This window comes from Drosophila serrata, unplaced genomic scaffold (genome assembly GCF_035046125.1).
Source record: "Drosophila serrata isolate PLE 108 unplaced genomic scaffold, ASM3504612v1 contig_184, whole genome shotgun sequence".
In the NCBI taxonomy this organism is placed as follows: domain Eukaryota; kingdom Metazoa; phylum Arthropoda; class Insecta; order Diptera; family Drosophilidae; genus Drosophila; species Drosophila serrata.
This window is the reverse complement of record NW_028257082.1, coordinates 8,481,907-8,495,077: the sequence shown is the minus strand read 5'-3', so window position 1 is coordinate 8,495,077 and position 13,171 is coordinate 8,481,907. Positions and strand designations below refer to the sequence as shown.

Genomic DNA, 13,171 nt, shown 5'->3' with positions numbered 1-13,171 from the left:
GAGGGGCGGCTGGGCGGTGTTTGAACTGCTGTCAAGATTGCAAGGGTTAAAGCTTAATATTGTTGGGTTAAATAGTAGCAACCTCCTGATGGTCGATAACAAGGGGTTAAATTCGCTACAATATTAATAGAGTGCCAAGCAAGAGGTTTGGATAAAGAAAGGTATTGTGCTTAGTGATAGTTTGGGTTTCAATTCAATAGAATAGTTAAGTTGAGTAACAAATGCATTGAGTGTGAAATATAAATTGAAATAAATGTTTCCTACTTACTCACAAAGTTAGTAAGAAATGCATAAGAGGGATTTGATATATATCTTTAAATAAAGGTTTTCTTCCTACATTCCCCCAATTATATTCTATCTTAAGCCCTTTTCAGGAAGTAAAACATCAAAAATAAAGAGAACCTTAGAAAAAAAAGTGCTGAAAACTTTGTCAAAAAGTTAAGACAGATTACATTTCAATTAGCCGGGGGCAAAGAAGATTAGAGTGGACTCCTGAAAAAGTTCCTCACTGTGGAAATCCCCTCCCTCAAAGGATATTCCTCCTTTCAACACGGATGCCATTTATTGGAGATGTGCGAATGCTTTTAAAGCTTCTTCATTCACAAACACCGGCTTATGCACACACACACACACACACACTCGAGCGACTGCATTTACTCATCTGGCTGATGAAGGTGCAAGGACGAGCAGACGCTTCAATGTCCTTGCCATGCCACCGCAATCATAATTAGTATCCTGTGGAGACACGTGTGAGTGTGTGTGTGTGTGATGCATGTTATACGGCACAACACTAACACACTGACAGCTAGACAAACACGCGCACAGCGATGGCTAAAAGAATAGTGGTAATAAATAAATAGAAAAAAAATATATAACTTACTTTGAATCTCTACTTCTCTAAAGAAATTGGTATTTTGTTGACATTTAATTTACAAATCGAGAGTTTTCTATATTGAAACATATTACTTTCCTGGCCACAACTGTACTGAAACAGGGCCTTGTTGTTAGCCAGTGATATATTGGCATTTAAGAACGGCCCGAACACAACAGAGCAAGGACTGCCTATATCGGCCTGGCTTTAAAGGACAGTGAATGAATAATGCCAGCCAATTTGGCCAGGTGACAGGTAACGAACCAACCAAAGCCAACGAAGAAACGAATGGGGGAATATCCTGCTGCCAAGGACTTCATTAAACTGCAAAAATAGAATTAGAGCACATGGCAAAAGGCCGAGCTGCTTAATTACAGCTTAGACCTCAATTAAAAAAGCCCCCAGAGGGGAAGCCCAACAATGGGGATCGGAGTGTTTGGAGTGTTGGAAAAGCAAACCGATGAAAAAGTCAACATTTTCACGTTGCCGGACGGACAACAATCCACTTGCAAGTGCCACTCTGCTCCTTCATCCGATGACTGCCCAGGACGAAAGGAGGCAGGTCGATGGTGATGACCATAAAACACCTTGGCTAATTTCCGCAAATTGTTACAGCTGACGAGCACAGGACTTGGCCAAAACAAAGCTACTGAAATATACCAAGAGGAGGCAAATAATAAAGGAAAACAGTCAAGAGACGGAGAGAGGGAAAGAGAGGGAAGGCAAACGAGCGCGGGTTACCTAGGAAAATTCGAAAATTGTCTATGGAAAATATAGCAGAGTGTAAGAATAATATTGCTGAACGAATTGCAGCACTTAATTATGTCATAAGAAGGGCTCAAAAAGGACACTTTGCTGATTAAGAAAACACCAAGAAGGAGCTCAAGATAGTACAAAGAAGTCAAAGGAAAAACTATATTAAATTAGATTAAGATAATAATGAAAATTTGGTAAGCGGATAATGGAGTTCTCTCTCAAGACTATTACATCACAAATCGATTGGTCAGGCCCCCTTTGCACTTTACATTTACCACGATTATGTAATAAAACAAAAAGCTTTCCGTTTATTAACTCAGATTCTGGGCTTTACCATTTTGACTCAGTACGGCGGCCCATTAAATAGACACGCTCTGGATCTACAATTGCATAAATAAAGTTGTTGAGAGCCTCGAACTTTGGATATGCGACTGAATTCTCAATTTTATCAATGTCATAATTTGAGTCCTCTTCATCGGTATTAATTCCGTTTTCGAACAGGCTGATTAAAGTTACTACCAGCGCGTCATCCAATGGCACTTCCTTATTGAAGGCTCTCAAGTCGGCAGTGGTTTCGTTGAAAACGCTTGTTATGCCCGCTTCCATCAAAGGTTCGCGCAAAAATATATAACTTTTCTCAAACATTTGTTTCAGCGTTATGTCCATCGTAGTCGGGTTCAGTTGGCTGGGCAACTGGCGCACATCCACCCTTCGAAGTCTTATCGCCACACTTTTTAATTCGACTCCTATATCGGGTCGCAGGATCAGCAGGCACGAAGTGGTATTGAGCAGTGGAAGGCCCAGGACCTGGGCTTTCAGCTCTGGAATATGGCCGTGTAGTGCCTGGACCCTTGGTGCAAACAGTTTGCCATTCAAATAAGAGAATTTCTGTCCAAATCGACCTGTGTACCGCATACCATTGTAGAAGAGGAGACGGCTTTCTGGGCCTGGTGGGTCGGTTAAAAGTCCAGGGTCCATAGGATAGAGTCTCCTCTCATTGGTCTTGCTAGTGAAAAAGTCATTGAATTCATTTCTATACGACAAAAAGTTTGTCCTAAACACGTAGGAGCCCAGCTCAGCAGCCTGATTCTCGAACTTTTTGTCCACAGCAACTCCATCTCGAACCAAAGCAACAGTGGCCATTGAAAGACGAGATCCCTGTCGCTCAAGGATCGAGGGACTTGAGATGTCTTCATCTGGATTCCTACATTTCGGATATAGGAAATTGGCGATTTCGATGGCAGAAGTTTGATCCACGGCGAACAGGAGCGTTCCAAGCAGCGAGGAAACTCCCAAGGGTGATATCACAAAGTGTTGTTCCTCCGGTAAGGATTCCTGCACTCTATAGTACAAATCCCCGGCAAAGTTTGTACATTCCGCCCTATTCTTTGACTGACTTGGCTTCTTCGAAATGTCCTCAGCCAGAATAGCTCCAAGAAGGAGCATTCCCAGTAAGCCTGTGAACGCCTTCATCGTTTTTCTTGAACTGTAGACAATCCAGCAATGTCTGTACCTTTCATAGCTGATATCGATTGGTTAGGGTAATTAAGGTAGCAAGACACGGGTACAAAAATTAAAAACACCAATTACCTACGCATACATTTTCTAAATTTATGGAACACAAGAAAAGACTAAAATGCCGTACAGTTTTTCTGAGTCTACAACTGAATCAATTATCGGGCTATATTATAATAAATATAATAATAATAATAATAAAAATAATATAATAAATATGAAACCGCCTCTTTGATCTCCATTTTCTGTATGTGTAAATCCTGAGAATCAGTATTAATTCCTTGTTCACATAAACTGATTCGGGTAGCTAGCAGGACATTATCCATAAAAACTTCCACATTCAAACCGCTGAGATCGGCAGTCGGCAGTAATTTACTTTATTTTTGTATTTTTGTCTTTATTGGTACTTGATAATTTCCGAACTAGAAGTTCCGCAAAGAAGTTTAAACACCTCATTTTGTTGGTGGCAACCTAACGTAATCCTGAGGACATCGATTGATCTGGAAATTGCAACAACTGTTTAACGTTAAACCTTTATCCTCCTTCCGCCTCACTTTGCATTTTCCATTTTCTTCGAACGAAGACTTAATCGAAGGGATACATAAGACGTAATCGTGCACTGGCCACGCAGGAGTGTAAACTTCGACTTTGCTCCATTGGCGCCATAAATTTGCAGCGCCAAAGTGATAATGAAAGTGTTTCCTTCCGTTTTGGCCAAACAATGTGCCAAGGAAAGCGACATGAGGCGTGTAAAAAGCCCTGTGGAGAACGGTAGGGATAATAAGTTGGCTTAAGACAAATTCTTAATGCTCTTTAATATATTATTGAGTGCACTATAGCTTCTATAAATATGCTCAAACTCATGTAAACAAATATTGAGCACTTAAGGATTGCCAGTTCCTTGGAAGTATTTACAGTTTTCCTTTACTTAAGCAGCTTTAAAGGTATTATTCATTCAATTGAAAGTTCTGTATTTTCTTCTCTGGACCTTTGCAAGTTCGCTGTTGAAATCGAATTACCCCTTTCGAAGGTCTGCAAACACAAAACAAAAAAAGCAAAAAGAAAAGTCAGCTCGAGGGCAACGTGGCGTATACGCAACTTGGTTACCTTCGCTTTCCTTCCGCCGGCAGCTTCCATTCATCTTCCGCTGCTCCGCTCCGTCGCCTTTTCACTTGGCTTGTTTATTGTTTTCCGCTCAGCGAGAGCGAACGAGAGAGAAATTCAATTTCGGCGGCAAACACACAGCAACAAACAAACAAATAAAAGCAAAAAGAAAGAAAACTCAGGAAAAAAAAAACAGAGCGCGGGTGAAGCAAATGAAATGCGGCAATTGTTCCAATTGCATTGCTCTGAGTGTAAATCCAACGATTTATGCTTCCACTTTTTTTGTGTTTTTTATTTTGCATTTCTTAACTTTCCATAGTCTTTAAGGAAATTTTGAAGGTTTTTCTCATACCAAACTTGTTGCTAAAACGCATTCGTTGATTAACAAACTATAAAAGTAATTTGTAGTAACGGTATACTTATTTATTATATTGTTATATGTAATATAATTTATATGGTTTAAACTTTTTAAACAATACGGGGTTAAACATTTAATTGTGCTCTTAAAACGTTATCCTGGACAGTTGGTAAAAAACAATTAAAAGACACTCTGCTTTATTTCAAGGAACCCAAGGTTCTGCGGAAGGGGGTGAAAAACACGCTCAAATACTATGGTATTTCCCGGCCGTTTTCCTCTTCTTCCGGGGAAAAGCGTACAAAAGTTGCAAGTCCAAAATGACCGAATATCCTCCGGGGGGAATAGCGGGCACAGGCGGAATAGCGGGAAAGGGGGTTTAGTGGATCGGACTGAAACACTTTGCACAAAATGGCTGCCAGCCAGTTTTAAGTTTTGTTTGCTCTCGCTCCCGAACGCTTTTAGCCCCCCTGCAGCTTTTCACGAAAAAAAAGCAGCCAAAACGTTGCTTTTGTTATTTGCGTGACATTTTTCCGTTCTGGAAAACTTGAGAGGCTAACGGGACAGCGGAACGGTTGGGTCACCAAATGGAGCCGGAGGAAAACTATGACAAAAGATTGTAGTGGCAAAAGTTTGCAGCAACGTTAATTAATTTTGCTTTCGCCGGACAACGCAGAGAGAGAGTGAGAGTTCGCAGTTCAAGCGTTTCGCCAAGCCACGATCCAATTATTTGGCGCTAATGAAGTGCCTCAAGATGAAGGTTTTCTAGGAAGAAACTGCAAGGCGATTAAGTGTACTTAAGGACGAAGGGGAAATATATAGAAAATATGATCGGTATTTACGTAATTTATATGGTTTTTGTTGACTTCAAATAGAAATTAATATCTAAATATACTTGAAATACTTAAAAAGAGATGGTAATGAAACTGAAACAAAATATTATCAAGTTCTTTGTTCCCCAACAAGTTTGTAACTTATTTAAAGACCTTACTTAAAGCAAACATTACAGAAGAGCTGCTTATCAATTGAAATTATAGACAGAATATATATATCCTTCAGATATCTATAGTAAGACTATTCAATACAATTACCTTGATCCTATCTGACACAGTCTCCTTACTTAAACTCACTGCCTCGGAGAACATTTTATTTAATTTCCAGTACAAATACCCCTTCCCTTTTGTTTAAATTCTGCCACCGAAGTTCCTTAAACTGAAACATTATCTTTTGGGGTATTTAATCTGTGACTCCTCACCCGGATAGGTCTTAATTTCCGACTCCTGTCGGAACCCCTGGCTGAGCCAGATTAGGAATGTGTAATTAAGGGCATCGCTGACCGGCACATCCCCACCCCCACCCCAGGTCCGCCTCTTATGCTAATGACCAAAGTGAATTGTTGTCCTCCCGATGTTGTTGTAGTTGTAGTTGTTGTAACTGTTGCTTGTTGTGTGGATTCCTGAATGTGATAAAAATGTTTCGCAACCAACCTCACCCCCCCCCGCCTTGGCATGGCATGTTTAGTGAGCGGCTTATGCGGCGTATGCGCAATGTTAAAGGGATGACCCACAAGGGTGGGGGTGGAAGGCAGATGAATATGTGTCCCAAAGTCAAGGGGTCTCGTCTGCATGAATTGATTGACACAGGAAGCGGCATCGGGCAACCGGCAACACAAGCAGGGAGCCACAAAATGTGACTACCAAACAACTTTATTTGCGAGAAGTGGCATTCATGAAATATTCATGCAGGCACACAAAAAAAAGAAACCAAACCCTGGCGCTGTCACTCCGCAGGAGGAGAGGATCCAGAGATCCGCAGCCTGCGGCTGACATCGAGGGGCATCAGGATTTATCGGGCCTGCCAGTCGGAGTGGATGAAAATTGAAGGATGCAGTCAACAATTGTTGCAACTCGATGACAGCATTCGAAAACGTGGCTTAATCCATATTTAAGTGTGCATTCAGAATAACTGAAGTATGCAGGGAATTACTTATACCATAAAAACCAATCAAATATTTATTTATTCATTTGAAACCATAAACAATAACATGATCTATTAAACCTACATATATTTTCTAGAAAACCTTCTTCTTTTCTTGAATCTCTCCCTCTATTTTCCCAACTCTAATCGCATTTCAATCTCATCTGGCCTCTTTACGGCACGACTTGCTCCTGGATTTGGACAAATCGCTTATTTGGTTAGCTTAAGACTGACCCACATTTGACACAGCTTAAGTTTCCCCTACCCACTCGAACCTACAATGTACTCTGTGTTTGTCCAAACTGATAGTCCCAGCAGCTACCAGATCTCAGCTCACAGCTCACCTCACGACCTTGTTGGTTGGCACTGGAAAAAGTGGCAACAGATATTACACCAAGAGAAAAGCAATGATTTAAGAACCTTAATTTTTTTTTAAACATAAAATCAAGCAAATTTTGAGATGCCGAAGTTTGTATTAACCAAAGTTTGGTAAGCTATGTTGGCTTGTATTTGGACGCCAGCTTCTTGGGCTTGAATATTAAATATTATTAAATAATCTTAATTTTTTTAATTTTTAATGATATTACTTACAAATGTTTTGTAGTTCAATTTTATACCGAATTTTGTTTCCAATGTTCTCGCCTTAATTTATTAACTTTTTAATTGCAAATTGAAAAATACATGACTTTTTGCAGCCATTGGCCATTATAAACATATTTAAATTGATATTTTTGTATACTATTTTTTTGGCTAAATCAAAGTTTTGCAAATATTATAACTTCGACAAAAAAGCATTGATTTCAATTCGGATAACATTTCTAAGATAGTTTTTATTGGACTAACAAATCTGCATACTCAGTTTTTAACTTTAAAACAATTCATTTGATGTCAAATTTTGAGAATTTTAAAGATGTAACCCCTTGTCAAATTTTGAATTTTTGAAAAAAATGTAAAAAAAATATTTTTTGACCAGATATGACTAGATCTATTCAGCTTTTAATGCTGATCAAGAATATATATGATTTATAGGGTCGGAAGTGACTCCTTCACTGCGTTGCAAGCTTTGAACTGAAATTATAAAACCCAGAAAGGGTTTAAATACAGAAATAAGAACTTTATATATTGAAATATGGTTTAAATAAGACAGCTTTTCCAACTAAAAATCTTGTAACTTTCCACTTGAACTTTGATTTTTGATATCTCATCACTTTGGTAATATTTGTTGACCTCAAACTATTGCCAGTAACTAAGCGGAGACTTCTCAACTCAAGTTTATGTGGTTTATGATTCTAGTTACTCAACTTCCATTGGGATTTTTCCTGTGTGCAAAGGCAAAGGCAAAACTTTTGGAGCGTCCAGACCGATGGCATTGGGAAAACAGCATCGATGTCGCCCCGGCACCACACAAACTATAAATTGGCTTAAGCTCCGGGCTCGGCTCGGCTCGGTTCCTCGGACCAGACCAGACCAGGACCAGGACCAGTTTTGGAGTGTGTTCCCATTCTCGACTGCCTGCCATATCCCGGGGCCACCGATGGTTGTGCAGGAGGAGATGGAGGTAGGTGGCTACAGCGTTTGACACTTTTGAACTTTGATGTACGGCACTCAATCTCTGACATTGGATGTCGACTGACTGGAAAAAAAAAAGTTTCTTTGTGTCTGGTCATGTCTTCCATTTGATTTGCAATGATTTTTGCTAATTTTCCATGGCATTCACTTTGACAAGTTTTCAGCTTTTGGCCAGCCAAGATTCCCACGACAACTTTGAGTTGTTTGCCGTCATCATCATCATCATTGGCATCGACATCGGCATTGGAAATTTTACCCAATCTTGCGATGGCGAACCTGTTTCTCTTTTTTTTCTGCCTCGTCTGCATAGATTACATTTGGAAATTTTGTTAAAGCGACCGGCCAAGCCCCAGTTGGAGTCGCAGTTATTATTGTGATTAGGATGAAATTAGCTTTTTGTCACGGCATCTTTATCGCTGCATCAGCGTCGCGAAAAGTGAAAACTTAAACTTTAATGGTTAGTGAAAATGATTGGCATTACCTTGCCCAATGGAAATTGAACCTCTTCTTGGATGAAAAATGGAAAATACAAAATAAATAATGGTTTCACTCCCCCATCGATTTCGGTACGATTAAAGCATTAATCAAAAGCCAACTCGAATGGAAAGTCAAGCGGGAGCATTCATCATCGTCCTCGTCATTAGGGTCGCAAAAGTCGACTTTCCGTGTAATTCTTTTCCTGTTCGCCAATTAAAAATTCATTCAGGGAATTTCCATTTTTCTCCCCCCAACTACCACTAACCTCTTTCGGTTTGATATTCGTTTTAAATTAATATTAATTGCGATGCCGATTGCGTTTGGGTTTGCTTTGGCGGTCCTTTGTGGCGGGTCTTAACCCTCGGTTACCGATGCTTCGCCATCTTGTTTCCGCTGGCTACGAAATGGCTCCCACCGCACGATTGGGTTAAGGACTTCATCAACTCGAAGCCTCCGACTTTCATTCAATTAAACGCAGCGGAAACACGGGGAAAAGCCAAGATCCCTAAAGGAAGTGCCTTGTTCAAGTAGAAATGCTAAGCAGAGAGAAACTCGGGGATATATATTTAAAGGAAAATAGGTCTTAAGTGAGGGGAAAGTATACTATTTTGTATCCACAAAGAAAAAGGGAAATATCTCTTTCCTTTAATAACCTAATTAATTGATTCTTAAGCACACATCTAAATTTTCATGTACTTGGCTCTTCTTCTCAGTGTAAAGATTAAGGCTTTTGCTTTTGTGAACCAACATTCTAGGGTTGCCTGCCAGGAAAGGCAACATGAACAAGTACAGAAGCAATAACAACACCCACTTTCTGCTGCCTTGAATAATGAAAATTGAATTATATGCTTCATAAAACGCATCTCCAGAAAGTTGCTCCACATTTCTGGGCGGAAAGTGGAAGCCAAATGAGACGAGATTCCCCCGATTTGCATTTCAACCGCCATTGTTTGCCTTCTCATCTGGCCAACATAGCATTCGTGATTCATGGCAGTGCATATATACTCATTCACATACAAAGATGTGTATTTTGCTCAGAGCAGCAATTAGCATTTTGTTGCCCGGGGTGGGGGAGAAGGAAAATTTTGGATTTCCAAAACGGATGAATGCATTCACTTAAGTTATAAAGCAGCAAACAACAACCGTAAGCAAATTAATTTCATAAATAAATTATACTAAAGACATGGAAATGTATATGAATTTCTTAGAAAAACATGCAATTTTAAACTATAATTTATATAGAACCTATAAATAAATACAGATTAGATGCTTGTGAATTCGGTCATGAAAATATATGTATAGCTCTGTGTAATAGAAACTTAACACTAATCATTATTTATTAGAATCCAAAAGCCATAAAATCCAATTACGATGAAGCTAAATGCCTGCGGTGTTTCCATAAAATTTAGCCACTGTTTCGCATTTAGTATTTAATCATCACACACAGCCCTAGGACATTCGGCACTTGCACTAATTTATTTATTAATATTTACTTGCACTAATTGAAGGCGCAAACAATTGTTTGCTGTTTATTTTCACCATGAAAGTCATTTAGTTAAGAGCAATTGTCTGGACATTTTAATGGTCAAAAGTTAAAGAATATCTTGTTCTATCCTTCATTGGTTCATTAATGAAACCATATTAATACTTCATTATATTAATTATTAGATACTTATTAAATCCCTAGGGACTGCATTTCTGTATTGGCATGCATCCACCATTGCCTAACACTACTAGAGCCGGCTTGCAACCGCATCCAAGATTGCACTCGCCGAGGCACATATTACGGGTCTGAACGCAATTCCGCAGGCAATAGTCCTTGCAACTATAGTATACCTCTCCATAACAGGGAATCCTGAACTCCTTCGAAAGTCCAGGTAGAATTAGGCAAAGAATGAACAACGCCAACAAGGCGACGACTTTCATGATTGAATAATTTTATTATGGTATGAATTTTGACCTATGTAAATCTAAATAATATATTAGTAAAGCAAGTGTTAAAAATCAATTAGTTTGTGACCTTTTAAATATACTACATTAAACCGTAACTTGGATTTGTTTTGAAACCGTCAATTTCATAACGAATAGGAAACTAACTTCAAGATTCAGAAGTTTATATATAGTACTCTTCCAGTTTGCAATTGACTTATAAGATCGGGTCGGAAATCGATCATAACTAAGCATAAAATATTACTATTATTTAAATCAATATTTTTGCATGACAATCGTAGTAGAAAGTCACAACTGGGCCAAAAATGCATTAACTTTAATTTGGAGCTATGCTGATCGAGAAAATATATAATTTATGGGGTCGGAAATGACTCCTTCACATTTTACAAGCTCCTGACTAAAATTATAATACCCTGCAAGAGTATAAAAGAGCGAGTAATTTCTCAGGGATTACCTGATTTTTATATAAATAATCTTTATTATATATGGACAGCATTGCGACAGGGTTCCCCGAAAGACCCTTTTCCTAATCTCTGTTCAACGTTTTGAATGGCATTTCAACTTAATTTTTGGGTATTCCATCGAAGCACTGTATTAAACTATCCTCCCAGCAAAGATCTAACAGCATTTTTTGGACAAGATTTGGACAGTGATCGGATGGGAACACTTTTCCAAATCCTTGGGCAAGCATTTTAAGGCACAGCTGCCAGCCTGCCTCTCATATTCTTTTGAGAATCCTCAGACACTGCAGCGTATTCAACGCTGCCTGTTTTCCTAGTCAGCTTCATCCTACGGATCGCCCACTTAAACTTCTCGTGGTGGAGGTCCACGTGGTCTTAGTACCGACTCTAGAAGATTGGGTCCTGGCTGGTTCTTGGGCCTAGGCGTTGGAGTCAGCGAGCGAGTGTGCGGAGGCGCATCCTCCTTCTTGTGAACAGCTGAGGTGGCAGCACGTCTGGCCCGAATCTTCTCCTCCATTTTGCTGGGCACCATGAAGCAGTTGGACTCCTTGTAGACGGGCTTCCGGCGATCGTTCCAAGGGAAGGTCCACTGAATGGGGGTGAAGTCGCGACGCCAGGGCTTCCTGGGCTTAAACCAGCAATCGCAGGTCCAATCCTCCTCGCCAGGGACATCGTCATCACTAATTTAAATAAATATAATTAAAATAGTAAGTAAACATAATATATGCAGAGATATAGTTGAGATAACTCACCCCCTAACATAGACGCGAACATAGTGCGAGTTCTTCCGGAACATCTGAAGGGCTTCATTGAAGGTCATCTCCAAGGCTGGCACATCATTGATCTGGGTGATCTCGTCACCCACCCGCATTCCTCCGCGCTTGGCCAAGCCCGTGGGCGAGACATTGACAATGGTCAGTGGTTCGAACTGATCGCTTCCTCCGGACACCTCCATGCCCCACATGGAATCGTAGAAGCTCATGATCCGGCGATCCGTCTCCAGCGTGTACGTAAACTGCAGCTCATACTCGACATTGTCGAAAGCATCCGAGTCGTACTTGGGCACCCTAATCTTCGAGTCGAACACCATGGCGAGTGATCTCAACAGTAGGGAAGCTGTAGGCTGAAGCTGTTAGGATGAAACTGAAATCTCAGGCTATAACTGAGTCCCGATACCAACGGACGGGAGTCACTTTAACGTCTGGCGTTGGTGGCGCATCTAGGTGGCTTTTATAGCTGCTAATTGAAAGGCTAAGACGGATTCGGGGACAATGTCAATGTCTAAGAGGTTTGCCAAGAACAGTGGGGAATGACTATGTCAAATTAATTTCTGGGAACCTTTTCTTATATATTTTAAATCATTTTAAAAGTTTATTGCATAATAGTTACTCCCTTTAAAGTACCAGCTTTCTTTTAAAATACTTTATGTACCTAATTCACTTTATAGATCTCCTTAACAAATTTTCTCTACAAGGCACAACCTTCTGTACTTGAAAGAAAATCAATGCAATTGATTTGCATTTAATTGTTGTCTATTTTTAGTTGCTGTGATTTTGGCTGACGGAAACAAAAGCAAAACCGACAAACGCTGGGGCGGAGGAGGAGGAGGAGGAAGATCCCATGGCCGCTTTTGGCCATTGAAAGTGGAGCCGCTGGCAGAGCCAAGGGAGCCGCGCTTCCACGACCACATCCCCATCCACATCCACTTGCAGTTGCAAGTTCCAATTCCAGTTCCTCCACAGGCCGCTGAGCAAGTGCTAAGCACTTGGTCGGTGCGATTTGATTTCACTGACCTCGATTATGGCCAGCAACCGATATGGTCCCGCGGCTGGGAAGCTGGGAGACCTGCGACTTTTGCTGGACTATTGAATTATTCATTCGCGAAGTGAACACAGCAAAAAATAAAATAAAAACAATGTAAAAGGAAAAGAGATGCTGGTATTGCCGGGGGAGCCATGGCCAAATGGCAAACGGCGGCGACGACTCGCCTAATTACAGCGGATCTTCTACAGAATCTCTTGTACTTGCCAGGGTTCCAAATCCTCTCCAGGAGCACTCAGCACTCAGGCTGCTTGTCGGGGCTTATGCAACGGCATGCTGCCTGGGATTTGCATCACTGAACGTGGCCAGCTTGGG

At 40.5% G+C, this 13,171-nt stretch overlaps 2 protein-coding genes across 2 annotated transcripts; both read right to left on the bottom strand.

Annotated features, from left to right (window-relative positions):
• Positions 1 to 1,907: 1,907 nt before the first annotated feature.
• LOC110181008 (serpin B8-like) lies at positions 1,908 to 3,134 on the bottom strand. The gene has a single exon (XM_020948687.2). The coding sequence runs from the start codon at positions 3,098 to 3,100 to the stop codon at positions 1,958 to 1,960; it is 1,143 nt and encodes a 380-aa protein (XP_020804346.2). The 5' UTR covers positions 3,101 to 3,134; the 3' UTR covers positions 1,908 to 1,957.
• A 7,879-nt stretch (positions 3,135 to 11,013) lies between these two features.
• Positions 11,014 to 12,241, bottom strand: LOC110176847 (uncharacterized). The gene is made up of 2 exons (XM_020943313.2): positions 11,788 to 12,241; positions 11,014 to 11,715 (listed from the first exon to the last, which is right to left on the bottom strand). Exons 1-2 carry the CDS (start codon positions 12,123 to 12,125, stop codon positions 11,379 to 11,381), a joined length of 675 nt encoding a protein of 224 aa, XP_020798972.1. The 5' UTR covers positions 12,126 to 12,241; the 3' UTR covers positions 11,014 to 11,378.
• Between the last annotated feature and the right edge of the window lie 930 nt (positions 12,242 to 13,171).